The 20,895-nt window shown below is 34.5% G+C and overlaps 1 protein-coding gene across 6 annotated transcripts in view; it reads left to right on the top strand.

The window, feature by feature from the left end:
* LOC123548413 (uncharacterized) overlaps window positions 1-20,895 on the top strand; it is an 81,870-nt gene that overhangs the window by 26,491 nt on the left and 34,484 nt on the right. For 4 of the 6 annotated variants that reach the window (XM_053546457.1, XM_053546458.1, XM_053546456.1 and 1 more), the window contains exons 2-3: window positions 14,786-14,875; window positions 19,914-19,955. In XM_053546457.1, the coding sequence (XP_053402432.1) occupies window positions 14,824-14,875; window positions 19,914-19,955 (94 nt within the window). In that variant the 5' untranslated portion in view covers window positions 14,786-14,823. Of the gene's footprint in view, window positions 1-14,783; window positions 14,876-19,913; window positions 19,956-20,895 lie in introns of those variants that run through there. The other 2 variants (XM_053546460.1, XM_053546463.1) reach the window with 1 other exon arrangement.

Genomic DNA, 20,895 nt, shown 5'->3' with positions numbered 1-20,895 from the left:
TTGGTGGTTTGAAAATTTTAAATATTATTCATAAATACGGTCTTTTTCTGAAAATGTATATTCATAAACATGAATAACAACTTTTTTTGTAATATACAGTTCTTTGTATCAGTGTACTGATATAAACATTGAATTCCAGAAAATGACTGCCTATAGAGTCCCCACTTCCGGACAGTCAAACGCTTTTAAAAACTCACCATTTTCAAAGAACTGTTACATATGTTTGTTTTGATGCATTTGCAATAGCGTGCAAGTGGTGAAATTTCACATAACAAGGTGGAACACAGTTTTCAGCAATTGTTTATCTTTATTTCTTTACAAATGGCATTCATTTTCAAAGGGAGACAACTTTTTCTCGACGATTACTTAAAATAATCGGAAAAAGTTGATAGTTATTCATCTATATTCTTAAAACTATGCTGAAAAGAGATTGACTGAAAAAGTTTGCAGATGAAGTTGTGAAAACACATTTATTCAGGAAGAGCCTAAATTGTCCACCTGATTACTTGTAGTATACATGTAGCTGTATATTACCTGTATTATAAGAACGAATTTCATGAAGTTTTTGTGGGTGAAAAAAGTAGGTCACTAGGTCGTGGTGGGTCATTAAAATGATCTGACTTTTATATAATATAAGCTGTGTTGAACTGAAATACATGAAATTTTCATTTAACATGGTTTTAGGTCACAATAACTGAACGTGAAATATTCGTTTGATATTAATGAATAGGATTTATTGAAGGAATTTATCTATAAAAGAACATGAAATTGTTTTTGGATGTTATAGTGCTGCATATTTTGGTAAGTTAATTGTATTGTTTACTTGTTACTTTCAGGATATAATGGATCAATTTACAGAGGTTTTTGAGTGCTTTTTCATCGTTTGTATTTAATAAATGGTTGAATTTTATAACATTAGGTATAGTATAGAAGTACGGATCTATCAGTTTTTCTCTGATGTTTTTAGAACGTTTAACAACGTATGGAATTCGTCACCAAGGTCCTGGAAGCAGTTACGCATTTTCTATTATTATATTCTTTATGTCTGTTTTTCAAGCGACCAGTCTCTACCGGAAGTGAATGATTCGCTGTTCTAAATTCTAAGATTTTGAGGCCTTGATTTCGAGGGAGTATTTTTAAATAATTTTCAAAATTGTTATCTTTCTTGAAAAGACTATAATTTCTACCTTTGGATGAGCTTGTTAGATCTGATGACCATTTTTGAAAGAATTGGTTAATAAGCGTTTGTTAAATATTAATTGCTATAGTTTTACTTGTAATTGGACTCTGTTGTAGACACACGTAGGAATATCCTGTATTGTTAAGGATATCGTATGTATACTTCATCCAGTTAACTTTATTAGAGTCTGCACAATATAACATAGCTTCAAAGCATAAAGAAGAGAGTTTAGTATTTTTTCTGTGTAATAATTTTGTTCCAGAAGCTTATCATTTTTTGTTTTAATCTTAATCTCTATCGGGTAGCGTCCTAACTCGGCATAAAGCTTGTACATCGGTGTACTTCAACTACTTGTACGAATTTTCGTTATTTTTCTTAGGAAGCTATTGTGTACTTGTTCCAAAGCGGAGAGATTTTCAAAACCAAATATCTCACAACCATATGTTAATATTGATAAAATTGTACTGTCGAATAATTTTAACTGAAGACCGATCGGTATGTCTATATTGTTAATTCTCATTGGTAATAGATGCATTGCCTTTTAAGCCTATTTCTTGAGCATCTGTATACCTCGTTAACCTGTTGTTTAATACAGCACTAAAGATTTTACCAAGGCAATTTAAAATAGTTATTGGATGGTAGTTTTTTTGGATCACTTTGGCTGCGCTTGTTTTTATATAAAGGTTTTATTATGCCCTCCAGCCAAGATTCTGGTAAAGTACCGGTAAACATTATTTTATTGTAGAGCACTACGTATACTCACAGATTCGGAACTTTTAAGAGTTTCGTATTTCATCTCTGAGTTTAGTATTTCATCTTGGTCATTTAAATTAAAGTTCACATGGAAATCTTCTTCTTTGCTTTTGTAGAGTTTATATTTTCGAAAAAGCCATTTAATTCCTGCATTGAGGGGAATATATCTTTTGATTTTGGTTTAATGCTGTTCAAAATTTTCCAGTAATCTTTCGGTTGTTCTGAGTTTAAATGCCTTAATTTTTCTCATCCATTCGTTTTGTATTTTGTTGAAATCGTTTAACTGATGATTTATAGGTTTTACTTGCTTCGCGTAGATGAATTTTGTTAGTTACGTTTTTAACAAGAGTATATTGTTTACGTGCTAGGTGATATTTTACTTGTTCATTCCTACACTGTGTACCGAAAAAAAAAAGGCTTTTTTTTTAGATTTTTTTTTTTTTTTTCAATTTATCTTTGTTAAAATTTTGCGGTCTTAGCATGAACGTTTTATTAGCCGAATAATTGAAAAGTTCGGCAATTTTAGTTGCTGCTGAATTTAAAGTAATGGATGCGTTTTCATGATTACGCGATTCGAGTGAAACTTTTATTTCCATAGTATAACTCTCATTTATATTTAAAAAAATCTTTTTTATTTTCTTTCCATTTACTTTAATTATCAATAGTATACGTTTCTTGTTTGTAGTTTTGCTTGGAATATTTTATATTCAATTCAGTACGTAATAGATAGTGATCATCCGAAAATAAACTATCAAACTCCATGATATCAAAGTCGGTTATATGTGACAATAGATCAATACTCGCTATGCTGTAATCTTTAACGAAACAGTCATGGAAGGTAATTTTACCTGTGTTACGGTCTTTACCTACTCGGCCGTTGCAAGTAAACAGGTTATTGTTTTTACAAATATCTAATAATTTATAGCCTATTCTGTCGGACTTGAGATCCATTGAGTTTCTGGCTAGCGGCAAATCATACAGTTTTAACTTTTAATGTGCTTCGAAAAAGGTTTACAAGTCATTATCAAAATCAAAATGATCAGCTAAAAATTGATATGTTTCTATAAAATATAGCAATCTTGCCGTATGTGCATTTATATCCCATGTCAACAATGTACATGAATAGTTGCTACAAAAGCGCGTAATTTCGAGTTCCATTTCTGCAAAAATGTCGTCTTTATAAAAATTAGATTGTTCTGGTGGCACACAGATTATACCTAGCAATAGGTCATTTTCAAATGAGAACTCAAAGTTATCAATTTTAAGCCATAGAATGAATTCACAACCATTTTTTAAAATCTCGACTTTATCGTAAAAAATGTTACGTTCAAAAACACCTATGCCGCCAGATTTCCTTATATGCGGCTGTTCTCTAGGTTTTGATATAAATTCGTACTCAGGGATTGATATAAGTTTCAGTTACACAAAAAGTGTCATAATTTTTAACTAGCTCTTCTACTTCTGGAAAGTTAACTTTATTTTTTAAACCACATACATGAAGCGATCCTATAGTGAATTGTGATTGTTCTATTAAATCCTTTTGTAATGAACTTGCTAGTGAATTTAAACCAGTCACTTTATCTGAGGGAAGTTGCCCCCTAATGTTCTATCTGTGTTCACTATCTTGGGGAGTTTGCCCCGCATTTTCACCAGAACCCCATGGAGTAGTGCTTGCCTTTCAGCTATGTGCCATTGCGTTGCCTTTGTAAGAGGCTGTGACTTTAGCAGTTTTCGTCTGGGTGTCGTTTGTCGAGCTCGGTTGCTGTTCAGCGGGATTGTTAACATTTGCTTGCATCCGCGTTGGAGAAACCTCATTATCAAAGGATAATTTGGCTGCCGTAAAGTTTGTGAAGTTGGGCTCAAAAGAATCTTCTGTTATAGTTGTATTCACTGTATTTTGGTTCCACTGACCAGACGGGGCAGTTAAATCCATAGGCGCACGGGAATCTTGTGCTACGTTAGTAGTTTGCATTTGGTCAGCCCAGTGCTTTGCTAATTTTTCAACATTGAAACTTGTTTCGATGTTTTGGTTGCAGTCGCCTCGTAACACAGTATTCCAATCTGGGAATTTGTCATATCTGATTTCACCAATTATTTCGATTGCAGCTGAAAATTTGAATTTCACTGCTTCCCGACCGTGGACGTTCCTTTCTTCCTTGAATTCTTCTAGCTTCTGCAATTTCTGTGGAGGGTTGGGGGTAGTCTTTGCTTATGCTTATGTTCGACCCAATATATTTTAGATTCTGAGCTTTGGAAATAACTAAATTTGCTTCATATGAGTCATAAAACGTCACTAGAATTTGTCAGGGAATTTCTTGTCCCCTTATGTATTTTTTTCTGCTCACACGAAATGCCCGTTTAATTCGCACTTCATGCGCCCCTATATCTAAATTATCGGTCAAAGTGTTTGAAATAACAGATATAGAAGTCGCAACTTGACCGCGATGGTTGACCTTAGGCTGATTATTCATATCGATTATTTCATTGTAGAAATAAGGGGTGCTTAGGGTGACAATGTATATTTAAATGGAATGAGTTTGTATACAGCGTTTTACGTACACACCTTTTCAATAATAAGTTGTACCTCATTATGTATTATAATACAAAGGCCAACCATCGGGTTCAAGTTGCGTCCACTATACACAGTTTTCCGTGACATTTTTAGCTCGACTATACGAAGTATAAGGAGAGCTTTCCTACTCGCCCCGGCGTCGGCGTCGGCGTCTTTCCGCGTCCCCACCTTGGTTAAAGTTTTGGTGCACTTTCTCTTTTTTCAAGTTATCTCTGTAATTACTTGATGGATTTGATTCAAACTTGAAATACTTATTCCTCATCATCATCCACATCATCTGACATAAGGGCCATAACTCTGGCACCAATATTTCATGAATTATCCCCCCTTTTCACTTAGATTTTCAGGTTAAAGTTTTGATGCACTTTCACTCTATCTCTGTTATTACTAAATGGATTTGATTCAAACTTAAAATAGTTGTTAAACATCATCACCCACATCATATGACACAAGGTGCATAATTCTGGCACCATTTTTTCATGAATTATTCCCCCTTTTTACTTAGAATTTCAGGTTAAAGTTTTGGTGCACTTTCACTCTACCTCTGTTATTACTGAATGGATTTGATTCAAACTTAAAATAATTGTTTAGCATCATCACCCACATCATATGACACAAGATGCATAACTCTGGCACAATTTTTCATGAATTATTCCCCTTTTTACTTAGAATTTCAGGTTTAAGTTTTATGCACTTTCACTCTATCTCTGTTATTACTGAATGGATTTGATTCAAACTTAAACAATTGTTCAACATCATTACCCTTATCATATGACACAAGGTGCATAACTCTGGGACCAATTTTTCATGAATTATTTCCCCTTTTTACTTAGAATTTTAGGTTAAAGTTTTGATGCACTTTCACTCTGTCTCTGTTATTACTGAATGGATTTGATTCAAACTTAAAATAGTTGTTCAGCATCATCACCCACACCATATGACGGAGGGTGCATAACTCTAGCACCAATTTTTCATTAATTATTCCCCCATTTTACTTAGAATTTCAGGTTAAAGTTTTGGTGCACTATATGACACAAGCTGCATAACTCTGGCACCAATATTTAATGAATTATGCCCCTTTTTGCTTAGGATATACTTATATAGTGTTTTGATACATTTTATCTTTACCTCTCTTATTACTTTAAGTTGATATTTTTGACATAGACACAGGCTATTGTGCAATATCTTCACCCACAATTGGAGTCATTAAACACTCCAGTGACAGCTCTAGTTTCCTCAGATGTGCCCAGTTTCACTATCCTGCATCGAAATAGTCGAGCGCGCTGTCTTCTGTGACAGCTCTTGTTGTCTTTGTTTTCTTTGCTACCCACGAAAAATAGGTTATTTGCATGAACGCGTGCTTCATGGTCAATCCATTTGTATTTAAGAAAACGTAAACGTTCATCAGTGATGTTCAGTCTGGCCATATTTATATACATGTGCGACTCTATACCATCAACTCTCATCTTCAAAGGTGCTAGATTAGGTGACAATACATCATAATTGATGATAATTTATCTTCCAAACTAAGATTTCTAAAGTCTTGTGGTGAAGGCCATGTCTTATAATACTTATCTATATTCGGTTGATTTTGTAGTGGTGGGGTACCTGTATAATGGCGAGCGCGTTTATTCACCTCCTCAAAGTCATCACCAAGTGGGGAATATCTAGATCCAGAGTTATCACTATACAGTCTATTCCTTCCTATATCCACATAAGCGTTAATTTTGCCAATTCACAAGTATTTATTTATCAGTTTTAGCGAATTTTCTATCAGCGATAATAAAATGGCGTCTACGTTTTTCAAACCACCGGAAGTCTATCTACACTTCTGCCTAGCTTGTCGCAGATGGTTTCGAATGATTTAGAAAACGTTATACACAATCAGGTGTTGTTATCATATAAACAGTAATTCATGCATTCTGCATGATGTTTTCAGATACGGCTAATTAGTTGTTGCTCGAATAGTTGATATTTCTTATGCCGGGGCGATGCAGTTATTAAATGAAAATAACAATGCGAAGACAACAATACTGCATCGCTTGGGATTGACATATCTCCATATTTAAAACTGATTTAAGTACACAGATTTACTCGAGTGTTTTAAACTTCCTCTATATAAATGGGGATGTTCCCCATACTTATCCCCAACGATAACGTTATTCCCGCGCAAACGCAAGGGCGCGTCCATTTCATGATAATAGATACATGTAAAATAACAATTCGTATTGTTTGTGCAATACTTGACAAGTAAATGTCAGTATTTGTTTCATTTTAACTGTCCAATAAGTATATTGAAAAATAGCACAATCGGGCAGAATGCAGATACCAACAGCAAATCATCAGCCCGTTTTATATGAGTTCGAACCCTCGTGACGATTTATTTTTGAACATTTTTTCCTGTCCGTTTTCAGTTCTGTTCCCGTATTCTCCGTGTCTTTCTTTGATGGTTTGTATATGCATATATGTCTTTAGATAACGTATGTTCATTTGTATTTTTAGTATATGCATTTAACTAATATCACATACATTTTATTTTCTGCCATATCGGCCTCAGATATTTCCCTGTCGTTGTGTCATAGTGAAAATGAAGGAATCATTTTTATGCAGAAATAAAAAGAAAATTAACTGTCGTCGCCGAGTTTCGAACCCACACGCCAAAAGATCTGATGAGCACAATCAATATGCTTTACCACTGAGCTAATTTGTAATTCGTACGAAAGTAAGAAGTATTTACATTTTAACCAGTTACAAAAATGTTGAATTCCCTATGCTTCATTTCAATATATTTATAGATATGTTTGTAAACATCACGTTATGGGTGGGGCATACAGTAATCGAACGATAATTTGATATTTGTAAACAAACGCAGTCGATCGTTTTATTTACCAGTTTAGGTAAATCACGCATAGACGATATGGATTAGTATCTCAAGCTGAGACTCGATGAACAAAGTACTGTATCAGCGCAACGCGTTAGGCCACTAGGTATGACACCCGAGGTCCGGAGTTCGATACTGGGTTGAAGTAAACTTTTTTTTTTTACTTTTCTTTCAGCATAGATACAACTAGCTTTGAAAATACAAGTAATACGGTAATACTGCCAATCTGACTAAAGTACTTGATCTTCTAAACGTAGCGTAATGGGATATGTACTTTAGTCAGATTGGTAATACAGCATACAGACGGGTTTTTCGTGAATTATCCATTTATACCGATGTAATGTAGGTACAGTACCCCCACATTATACACTAACATTGTATTATCATTCCATAGCTCGAAACGGCGAACATTGAAAAAGCTTCTGATGAGCGATTTCATTATTCTGAGGATTCTAGGAAGATCATTCGACAAGTTCTAAAGGTTTATTGTAATTCTGAAATGATGATATAAAAAAATAAAACAGAGAAGACAAACTGAGAATCAAACTGAAATAAAACAAAAATAAAGCAAGGCTACATAAAACATTTCCTTAGAAAATAAACTTCTTGCGAGTTTCAAACTCGTGCTATTTTTCGCACTGCATTGAAAACCGACAGCTTAGCCGCCTGAGCTATTTCGCCATTCATGTGTTAATTTTTACTTCACAAGTATCATATCATAAGAATGCCTATCTAATTTACCGTGATAACTGACCAACCTGAATTATTATTCTTAGACTCGCCTGACATTTTCGCGCCATTGTTATTATCGTTCGTCGACTGTAGTACAATCTTTTGGAATATATCAGCCCAGGTAAGTATCTGTAACTACAACTCGTTTAAATGGGTCAACCGTGTTGTTGTACTTATAAAATAGACTGGCCCGGTTTATAGGTTGGTCTTGGCCACGATATGTATGGTATTTTGCCATCGAAATATTTCTATAAAATGCTTCTTCCCCTTCCGTTTGGATCCGTCCATGTTTACAAACACGTTTGTTTATTTTATGGACTGTAGATACCTAGTTTGTCTCACAATAGCTTCGAAGGTCATGTTGTTTTTCGGTTATACGCGAGACGTTAAATAAATACCTTTACGTTTACCTTTATATAATTGTCAATACATCTTAGCAAGGGCGATTTTCAAGAATTAAATGAACGTTATCAATTTGTTCTTTTAAACTAGCAGGACAATTGCTTTTATCAACTGCGAGAATATATTAACTAAATGTTACGACTGAAATTCAGACATGAGTGTGTGGTTTGTTTTTAGTTTAATATCAATTTAAAACACTTCTGGTACAAGATGTATACAAACAGTTAGTTATCAAGTTCAATGGACATTTTCCCAATTTTATTTGGTAAACTGGTAAAATGTTTTATTGCATGCGGTTCTTACTTGCTATTAGTGTTCAGTTCTGTGTCAGCTGGATGCTTCACTTGTCTAACGAAAGAGGTGGACGACGCAATAATAGGTAGTTCTTAATGAGCTGCTTTGATATTTTTCTACTTTCCTGATTCGTTGGATCCTAAATAATGTTCTGCTATTGCTCTGCCTTCTGCAACGGCATTGAGAACATGCTAAAATGGTTCGTAAATAAAAGCTTTAAGAAGATCCCTTTAAAGAATAGCAAAACAATAGAAGACTTTGTTTGAAGAGGGCATTTTCTTTTTTGTCATGTTGAGCGACTTTTGGAGTTTCCACATTTTCTGTTTGATTGAGTTTGTTCATGAGGGGTTAGAAAAGTAAAATACCCCCACTCCCTCTAGCACCAGCTTAAGCGGAATTCTATAATGATAATTTTGAATGGACTCCATAATACTAAAGGACTAGAGGTTCTTCAAATAATTGCTTACCCAATCATTTATGTATTTCACATATCGTGTCTTTAGTTTCCACTGCGTGAATAAGACATTCAGCTGCCGGGGTTTAATTTTATGTATACTGTTCTATTACCTTGGAACATGATGGGGATATAGAATGTGAGCAATTTTGCCAAATAACCGTTTTAAACACACCACCGTTGTTTTGCAACTGACTGTTCCAAGGTGTTGTCGCACTAGGCCTATATTCCTTTATTTTTACATTTTGAGCTTGCTGTCTATATGCTTTACTTTGTCCATATATTTATCATGATTTAAACTATACATACATTGCTGCAGTGTTACAGTTTAAAGATGCTGCTTTGTTGGAACATTGTTTTGCCATGAAAATTGCACAGTGTCAGAGTATATCCCATATCGGATCTGTTGAAAAACACTTTCAGTTGCAGAAAGGAAATGATGAAATAAAGAAAATGAAATGATTGCTTTGTTCCAGTTGTGACAAAATTACCACATGCCCCTGATGCCCTACCTTAAACACAGTATTTTTAAAATGCAGGGTTAATAAATAACACTGTGTGTAGATAGATTAATGTGTTATCGCGGGGCTGAAGACGAATTAAGTAAAACACTGTCAGTCTTGATGTCAAGTTTATACAAATAATCAGTAATTTTGAGTAATTAAGAAAACTATCATGAACACTATTAAGTTAAAAACTTGTATTAATCTTCTACTGTCCTAATTGTCTTGCTCATGCTTAAATTTTATCAAGATAAAAATGAATGGCCAACAATACATGCAATTTGCACATAATCATATAATTAGAGCATAGACAACTGCTTGCGCCGATATTGATTTGTACTGAATTTTCGTCAAATTCCTTTCATTCTAGGTATTCATTTAAAGCAGATACTGGTAATTTATATTCCCTTATTGTATGTTATATTTCTTGTTACTTTCGGAAATAATCATATTTCAAATTCAACACTTTAAGAATAGTTGAAAATAATAAATAACAGGAGGTAGAAGTGACGTGCAAAATGCACTGTAAATTAAGTGGGTGCAGTACAAATTATACCGGTAAAATGGATTAGATATATATTTTTTCATAGAAGGTATAAATATAAACATTTGAAACATTAGCTTGTTTCATGACATGATATCCGATAGTATAAGCATTTTACTGATTTCTTCAGACATTATTTAGCTGTATTATTTTCGTAATCGGTCGCCATAATGATGACGTCGATACATGTATAATGTTTTTGTTTTAGACCAAGAAATAATTTGGTATATGTGGCTATATTTCTTAACTAATTTCAAGCGGGATTTCAAATGGCAGTGGACTAGGTCTTTGTACAGGCTGTAATACGCTACCATAAGGCAGAGATACTTTTCTCTTTTTGTCCATCCGTGACAGTACAATGTCTAGCCATCCGTGACATTTATCTAATGGGAGTATTTGATTAATTTGTGGCATCGCTGTGCAATTAGCGACTTACAGAGTACAGGTCAGTTCAATAATTTCATGGGAAGTAAGGGACCTATCATTTGACATTTTGGTGGCGGCTAATAGACATTTGCGAATTAAGTCTACGTGGACTGTGGACACCTAAGACGATAGATTTTTCAAGGGGACCGTCTCAGCATAATTTGATTATACATGTATTATGCGCGGTAGGAAATAGAGTTTATAACGACAATAGGGTTTGGGTTATTATATCATCACTATGCTGTAGATTATATAAATTCGGATGTTCCTGTTTTTAGCTCGACTTTTCAAAGAAAAAGTGGAGCTATTGCACTCGCTCCGACGTCGGCGTCGCCGTTGGTTAAAGTTTTTGATAAAGTCATATATCTCTGTTACTATCACAGCTATTGGCTTGAAACTTATATAGTTATTTATTATCAAAGTCTACACCAGGAGAAATAATCCAGTTAATCTGAATTGAATTTTGATAGAACTTTTCTCCTTTTTAACTTAGAATATTTTGTTAAAGTTTTTGATAAAGTCAAATATCTCTGTTACTATCAAAGCTATTGACTTGAAACTTAACATAGTTATTTACTATCAAAGTCTACACCAGGAAAACAATCTTCATAACTCTGATTTGAATTTTGATAGAATTATGCCTCTTTTAAACTTAGAATTTTGGTTAAAGTTTTTTTATTATCAAAGTCTACACGCGGAGAAACAATCCCCATTACTTTCATTTGAATTTTAACAGAGTTATGTCCCGTTTTAACTTGGATTTTTATGCCCCCGAAGGAAGGCATATAGTTTTTGAACCGTCTGTCGGTCTGTCAGTCTGTCGGTTTTTGAACCGTCTGTCAGTCTGTCGGTCTGTCAGTCTGTCCGCAATTTTCGTGTCCGGTCCATATCTTTGTCATCGATGGATGGATTTTTAAATAACTTGGCATGAATGTGTACCACAGTAAGACGACGTGTTGCGCGCAAGACCCAGGTCCGTAGCTCAAAGGTCAAGGTCACACTTAGACATTAAAGGATAGTGCATTGATGGGCGTGTCCGGTCCATATCTTTGTCATCGATGGATGGATTTTCAAATAACTTGGCATAAATGTGAACCACAGTAAGACGACGTGACACGTGCAAGTCCCAGGTCCGTAGCTCGAAGGTCAAGGTCACACTTAGACGTTAAAGGATAGTGCATTGATGGGCTTGTCCGGCCCATATCTTTGTCATCGATGGATGAATTTTCAAATAACTTGGCATGAATGTTTAACACAGTAAGACGACGTGTCATACGCAAGATCCAGGTCCGTAGCTCAAAGGTTAAGGTCACAGTTAGACGTTAAAGGTCATTTTTCATGATAGTGCATTGATGGGCATGTCCGGTCCATATCTTTGTCATTCATGCATGGATTTTAAAATAACTATGCATGAATGTGTGACACAGTAAGACGACGTGTCGCGTGCAAGACCCAGCTCCGTAGGTCAAAGGTCCTAAACTCTAACATCGGCCATAACTATTCATTCAAAGTGCCATCGGAGGCATGTGTCATCCTATGGAGACAGCTCTTGTTTTTACTGGCAAAGCTCTAATTCAGAGTCAAGTCCTGAGAGAAGTCGAGCGTGCTGTCTAACGGACAGCTCTTGTTCTGTATTTCTGTCCATCAGAGAGAAGTTATGCTAAACATATCGTCAAAAGTATTAAAGCGACCCATGCGCTCTGCACGTCGTCTCAGTTTGGTGAACATTTGTGCCAAATTTCTTTAAAATCCTTCAAGCAGTTCAAGAGTTACACGTCGCACTCGAAACAAAGTTATATGACCTTTGACCCCTAAGTGTGACATTGACCTTTTAGCTAGCCATCCAAAACATACGCTCTGCATATCGTCTTGGTGCGGTGGACATTTGTGCAAAGTTTCTTTAAAATCCCTCAAATAGATCAAAAGTAACAGAGCGGACACGAAACGAAGTCATTTGACCTTGACCTTAAAGCGAGCCACATGATACAGGCGCTCTGCACGTCGTCTTGAAGTGGAGAACATTTGTTACGTATCAAAGTTTAAAATCCTTTAAGGGGTTCACAAGTTACAGAGCGGAGTCGACACGAAATTGCTAACGGACAAACGGACACACAGACTGACAGACGGCCAGATGAACACCCGTGGTGTCCCAAAATACGTCTCCTTGGGCGTATAATAACAATAGAGGAATGGAGACGCAAGTTATTACGTTTTCTACAGTTTTCACAATGATTTACCTACTGACCTACATTTTTATCCCAGCTGACCCAGTTTAGATTTTTTCATGTCGGACGACGACGACGACGATGGAATACGGATACATTGCGATTAGACTAGCTCATTTTTTCAACTCTGTCGCAGATGCGCAACTTACAATATTAAAGAAAATTTCAGGAAAGAGTTATGACGCTAGATCAAATACTTTTTGGGATATGTATAACAAAAAATTCTCTTGTAAACAGACGGACGGAAAGACAAATCCAAATCTTATCCTGTTCGGTGACATGATAAGCCAGACCTTATCATCATTATAGGAATGTTTTCCTACCAAACCAAATAAATTAAAATTATCATGTTGAGATGGTCCCCTTGAAAAATAGATCGTCTTAGGTGTTCACAGTCCACGTAGACTTAATTCGCAAAGGTCTAATAGGCATATGTTACAGAGAGAGAGAATTTATACGCACTTATCACTACCAGAATATACCAGACAAATTATGGCAAAGCTCCTAGCAAAACAAACGAGCCTGCACGTTCCACAGCAAGTCCACTAACCCAATAAGATTAGTTTCGACGCTTCTTTATATACATACCCGAATTGTACTACACATTTGTACTTTTTCAACATTTGCATATATATACTCACTTCTCATTTATCATGTCTCACAAATCAGTAGTGACATTATAGTCTTTTTAACTGATTGGGACCAGAGAAGCTATATTTTTTGTCTCTGAAAGTTAACTGGATCTCAAGGATACACTGAATTTATAATGATAGTTTGCGTTAAGGTATGACCCACCTAACGGTCAATATTTCAGATGTTCAAAACAATGTTACAGCAATATATTGTATCCAGTGAGAGACTTGTATGCAAAACTTCTACCGTGCCGGGTTTTTTTTTATAAATTTTGTATAATTCATGATATTTCCTTAAGCTCAAGTAGAAGCAAAGTTCAAAGTGATGGCCTTTGTCCAAAACGTTTGCAGAGAATTTATTATACCATTAATTTTGATAAAAGGAACGTCAAACTATCGGTAAACAATTATAAAACACAAAATAAAACTGTGAATATCTTTTTTTCTAGGGTGCCTCAAGTAAAAGGTATTAATGAGACAGAATTCTATCTCCAACATTGAAAAATAAAGGTCGAGCTCTGTGGGACTGTTTTGAATTTTGCTCACTTCATTCAAAATGTACATTGGGGCAGAAGTAAAACCTACCTACATTTCTTCCACAACTAAAGAGTAAATGCGAAATAGAAAACTTTTACCCCTTTTAAAGATGTCTAACTGCCCTTTCTGTTTAAGAGGTAAATTCACTTTAACCAGCAAGAAATCGCTTATCAAATGAAAATTTTTCCCTTTTTGTAAAATAATTCATCATTTAATAATTTCATAATTTAAGGGAAGGGCCGTTTACTAATGTTGGCAGAACTTGTGACCCAACCTTATTGCTATAATTCAATTGATTGTTAATATCGATATGTTGCTGTAATTATATAAATACATGTATTATAAGCAATAAAATATGTTTTAACTAAACTAATTCACCATCATTTTCTGCGTTATCATACACTATTTTATTACATGATACTAATTCATTTCTTTCTTTATTTCTTATATACAATTACATCTACAGACATCATTTTCAGAACTTTGAGAGAACTTCAATGGTATGACACCATATGTAGGCAGTTATTTTGTTACACTTTTTACGCACTTGATTAACCCTTCCAGCCCGAACGATTTTATGGGTACATATTGTGGCACCTCATCATTCTGACATAGAGTTTCGTAATTAACAAGTTGATTTTTTTTTTCAGGCTGACAAGCATTTGTCAAAATAATCTTCAGAAAAATCATGGGTAATATGAACAGGAAAAGTGGTGGATCACGGATCTCAGAAAATGAAGGTAATATTTATGATATTACAAGTTTAAATATTTTAAAATATACTTATAATTCTTTGCCAGAAAGATACATATGTTACAATGACGGACTGTCCAAAGTAACACAGCTATCATGTTTAATGTAATTGTACTATTGTATCAGAGTGACTTATTATTTTGTTAAACGACTATCCTATTTCTCAAAGGAACATGTTATTATGTCCAGTGTAGATATTATCTTGTTAGAGTGACGTACTATTTTGTCAAACGACCATCCTATGCTATCATGGCTAGTGTATATACTACCTTGTCAGAGTGACGTACTATTTTGCCAAACGATCATCCTATTTTCTCAAAGTAACATGCTGTCATGTCCAGTAAACATGCTATCTTGTCAGAGTGACGTACTATTTTGTCAAATTGTCAAACGACCATCCTATTGTCTCAAAGTAACATGCCATTATGGCCCGTGTATATACTATCTTGTCAGAATGACGCACTATTTTGTTAAACGGCCATCTTGTTTTCTCAAAGTAACATATTATCTTTTCAGAGTGGCGTACTATTAATATATCAAACAGCCATCCTGTTTTTTAAATAGACAGTTGGCGAAAGCCTCGAGTAAAAATCCGTAGTTATATTTAGTACAATATGGTATCATACATCAAAATGTTTGCTGGGATACATGGAATTCAGTCAGGGTGAATACAAGGCTAAAATATCTCTAATCAAGTTTTCATGAGGCCCGAAAAGAGGGGCACGTGATAAACAATGATAAAGCAAAATGATTTTTAAATTACAGATTAACGTAATCTGACTTGAATATATTATAGAGTGGGAAAATTCATTTATATAATTTATTTTAAGGTATAAATATAATTTTCAAGTGACATTAAAGTCTTAGAGGCCCCTAAAATTGGGGGTTCACCATCAGACGACAGTTACATGATGATCTCACGTATCCCCTATGTTAAAATTTACGTAACAGTCATATTCACATGTAATTAAGGAATGAATATTTATCCTCTATATTATCCAGTGCATGTAGAAAACTAAGACTCATTCCATTTTCTTTGAATTTTCATATATAATTCATGAAGCCCCAAAGGGAGTTGCATGCAAAATGAACATTTTTAACCGGACGTGCTGCATATCATATTTGCCATCAATGTAACATGCTATAAAGACGATATACTCACACAGTCTTGTAATAAAACATAAAATGTACTAAAACTAATTGTGTGAAGTAATTTTATTGTTTTTATTATTGCAGCATCACTTTCTATTGAAGTCTGAGAACACTAAAACCGGGTCTTTCCGCAAAGGGCTTAATACAAGTGTGAGAAATATCATAGAATAAGTAACTCTGATAATTTCAAGGAGAGTAGAACCAATATATTACATATACATGTCACTTCACTGCATTTCATTTTCCTTATTTTCATTTAATTGTTACTACAATAAAAGGGCGTAAAAGTCGGTTTAATGATACTAACTTTTGAGACAAATATAGTCAAATTGCTCAAGTATGAAATACTGAACCGATATATACACTCAAAAAAAGTAAAAACGCAATATCGCTTTTTGGCAAATATTTCATTTTTGCAAAAATTTGTTTGTAAATATTTGATGTACATTGATACATATATAGAATTGCCCAACTTTTCAAAATACCAGTGCATTCGAAGAATAGTGAGAGTTTTTCTGTTCACTCTGGTATTGGTGTCGCCTTTGTTGACATCCTCACCTTGGATATGTTTTGCATGTAAGATCTTATCTTGGCACCCAATGTTTGTGTTGGATTAAAACTTTACTTAAGACTTTTGTGTCATCTAACCTATTGAAATAAAAATGTTAGATAAATCTTGGCTGAATTTAAAACAAATTATGGTCCTTTTTCAATCTAGAAAATTCGGTAAAAGTTTAGTGTGTACCTAAATAACAAGCTGTATTTCAGTAACTACAGGTATTTGATTAAAATTTCACATAGTGCTTTCAGTCATCAAACCACAGGAAATAACTCAAGATGAAAAATGATTTTTATGTTTTGCGTTAAAAAGGATTTTACAGCAGAGAGAGTTACTGTTAAAAGACACTGACGACTGATGCCAGTCTAGCTATGTCTCAGTAACGACTGAAATCACACAAGATATCCACTTATATAACCAATTTAAAGAACTCTTGGTTAAATTTATTAAAAAATATGGCCGTTATTACCCCACGCCGAAGGCGGAGAGATATAGTTTTGGCGTTGTCCGTCTGTCCGTCCGTCCGGAGCCATAACTAGGAAATGGTTGGGAATATTTAAATAAAACTTCATATACATATTCAACACAATAGGGAAATGCGGCCCGTCAAGTTTCAGTCAGATTGCCGTAGTAACACTAGAGTTATAGCCCTTAGGAGTTTCTTGTGTTAACTATATTGGGTACCATAAATATGGCAATTTCTGCTTCATAACTTGTGACATATTTGACGTAGAACTATGAAACTTAAACTAAATTTAGATCTAATGTGGTAGTGCACACACAATTTCGTCAGGATCTCTTTTGAAACTTCAGAGTTATTGCTCTCTAATTGTTTAAAAATCCGCATATTTGTACATAACAAACTAACAAATTGGTACAATTTCATTAAACTTCTTTCCTGTTTTTCCATGAACATTTATTATAAATATGTTAAATTGTGTACCCACACCCGGTCATCCCCACCGCCCTGGTCACACCTTCTCCCCCTCCCACCTACACCCCCAACCCCCGCCTCCCATTTTTTTTTTCATTTCTTTTTCAAACCTACCATGAATATTTATCAACATGCAAAGTTGTACCCTCCCCCCACCTCGCTCCTCCACCAAGTTATCCCCACCACCCCAATCATGCATCCCTCGTCCACCCCAACTTTTTTCCCCATTTTTTTTATTTTCCATCAATATTTATTATCAAGATGTGAAGTTTTGTACTCTCAACCGGTTATCCCCATCCCCAACCCCCCCTGCCCCCCCCCCCCCCCCCCAACACACACAAAAAAAACAACATTTTTTTCCATTCCTTTTTTAAAAAAAATTCAAACCTTCTATGAATGTTTAACTTCATGTGAAGTTGTAACCACACCCACACACAACCAACCCGCCACCACCCACGTCCCACATTTCTTACTTGATTGTGCTCTCTTAAGGACATCTGTTCTTTTAAGTTCAAATGAACATGTTAAACAGCGACACTTGGTACCAAACTACTTGAATACAATATTTCAAATAACTCCATATAATTCTAAAAGCTAAGCTTATTACACATTAGGCAGGATCAAGATAACATACATTTATTAGGTACACTTAAAACATTCGTTTTCTGTTTATTGTTCGTGACTAATGAAATTATTTGCCTCTTAGTAGCATCCTTTACTTTTTGCCAGACATATTTTTTTGCCATTCTTCACCACAAACCCTTTCGGCGAGGGATACCATTTCATCAAATTTGCTTGTTTTACTTAGAACATTTGCTTGAAGTTTTGAATGCAAGTTGCTGTCATTACCTGAATAGAAATTTAATTTGTATTTAATTGTACAAGTCTGAAACACGGTTTTGTAAATCTTGCCCAGTCATGGTCCTTGTTAAACTTAGAAATTGTTGAATAGTCGAGCGCACTATCTTTTGGACAGCTATTGTTATTAAAATTGTTATCGGCTTTTATTCGTGGCTAGAACAGGCTCAAAAATATTTTGCTGAAGCAGTGGCACACCACAAGACCAACTGACATTCAGTTGTTATTGAATGGTGGAGTCACCAGATGTATACTGCAATATAGAAAACCTCGTATGACATTACACGTAAATGTTTGTAATTGCGTCAACATCACACACAAAAGTGTTTGGCAACGTAAAAAACTTCAAACTTACCAAACTTAAAATCTTGGTCAGTTTATTAATCATTTAATAATATCAAGACTTTTCCGGATATTTGGTATTCCTTACTGATGATCGAATTTCTATATGTCGAAATGTAATTAATACGAGTTTCTAAGGTAGTAATTAAATGAATTGCAACACAGGCGCCGTATGCTCATGGCAACAAAATTTGGGTGTCAGACAACATTATTAAGGATCATTGAAGATTGGAAACAAGCACTCGATAAAAATAAATATGTGGCAGCAGTTTTGATGGACCTGTCCAAGGCCTTTGATTGCCTTTCTCATTATTTGCTGATTCTTAAATTAAAACATTATGGAGTTAGTGATAGTGCATTAATGCTAACTACAAATTATTCAAGTAATAGAAAGCAATGCATTAAATTGGGTAATTTTACTAGCAGCTTTCAATATATACACAAGGGAGTGCCACAGGGCTCTATCCTTGGGCCTGTTTTATTCAACATTTTCATTAATGATATGTTCCATTTTGTAAAGAAAAGTAACTTGTTTAATTACGCAGATGACAACACACTATCTCATTCGGATCACAATATTAATGAAGTAAAAAAAATCTTTAGAACTGGACAGTCTTTCTTTAATACAGTGGTTTACTGATAACAAAATGCAGGCAAATCCTGATAAGTTTCAGGCAATAGCTTTAGGACCAAAACCAAACAAAAGTAACCTTTCCATAGATTTAAGAGATACTTCAATTACTTGTGAAAAGGAAGTCAAACTTTTAGGAGCAACAATAGATTTTAGATTAAATTTTAAAACTCGTGTTTCAGATATTTGCAAAAAGGCATCTAGACAGTTAAATGTGCTAAATCGTATTGGGAAAAATCTTTGTAAGTTAGGAAAACTTAATATTTATTACTCTTTCATAATGTCAAATTTCAACTTCTGCCCCTTAACCTGGCATTTTTGTGTTGATGTAAATACAAATAAAATAGAGAAAATTCAAGAAAGAGCTTTACGGTTTATTTACAATGATTATACATCGAGCTATCCATCTCTCTTAACCAAATCCCACCTACCAACTTTAAACATTAGAAGATTAAGAAATATTGCCTTAGAAACATTTAAAATTATTAACAAACATGATCCAGTTTATCTTCATGACCTGATAACAGTAAATAATTCATATTATTTTAGGTACAGCAACACTGCAGAGTTTCCGCAAGTTAGAACCACAAGGTATGGCATGAACGCTTTCAGCTCAGCAGCGCCCAGACTTTGGAACTCAATCCCTCAGCACTTCCGTGAGGAAACAAATCTGAGCCAGTTCCAAAGTCTGGTCAATGCCTTGAGCGGACAGAATTGCAGATGCTCTTCATGTGCTGTTTTGAGTTAACCTCTGTTATATGCTTATTTTCATCTTGCTTTTGCTGATTTTTATTTTGTTGTGCTTGCTTTTATCTATGCATAGTGTTTCCAATTGTATGGTGCTGATAGAATAGACCGCAATGTATGTATTTGTAACTTTTGTCATACTGGTGATATTGAAGATGAATATCATTTTATAATAATTTGTCCTTTTTACAGAGATATCAGAAAGATATATATCAAACCATATTTCTATGTAAGACCAAGTGTTTTGAAATTTACTGAACTTATGAGCACTACACAACATTCAGCGCTCTTGAAACTTGGAAAGTGTGTATGTCATGCCCTCTTGTTACGTCAGTCGAATGTACTCGCTGTTGCATAGTTTCTTTAATATTATGTACGATATTGTCTTTATATAATATTACAATAACTAATAAGGATACCTATAATGATTATTTCTTAGTTCACAATATTGTCAATCATATATCATGTTCCATGTTATGTTATTCCAATTCAAGAACTGCCTAATTACTTACATCAATATATAATTAAATATTTTGAGTTTCAACCTCACGTATTGTTAGCTTCAACATATTTTTAAGGTTTACGATATTTATGATGTTCTATGTGTAAACTTATCACTATAATTATGTTTATATGTTTTCCTGTATGTAACTAGAAACAGTATCTGTTTACGTTACAAAATAATAAAATTAAAGGTCCATTACTAAGGGAAAGTGAGTTGGCAATTTTTTTCATAGCCAGTGCATAGACTTCTGCACGACACTAAATAATTAAGATTGGCAGG

The sequence above is a fragment of the Mercenaria mercenaria genome, chromosome 6 (genome assembly GCF_021730395.1).
Source record: "Mercenaria mercenaria strain notata chromosome 6, MADL_Memer_1, whole genome shotgun sequence".
Taxonomy (NCBI): Eukaryota; Metazoa; Mollusca; class Bivalvia; order Venerida; family Veneridae; genus Mercenaria; species Mercenaria mercenaria.
Note: the sequence above shows the minus strand (reverse complement) of the source record. Positions and strands in the feature narration are given on the sequence as shown.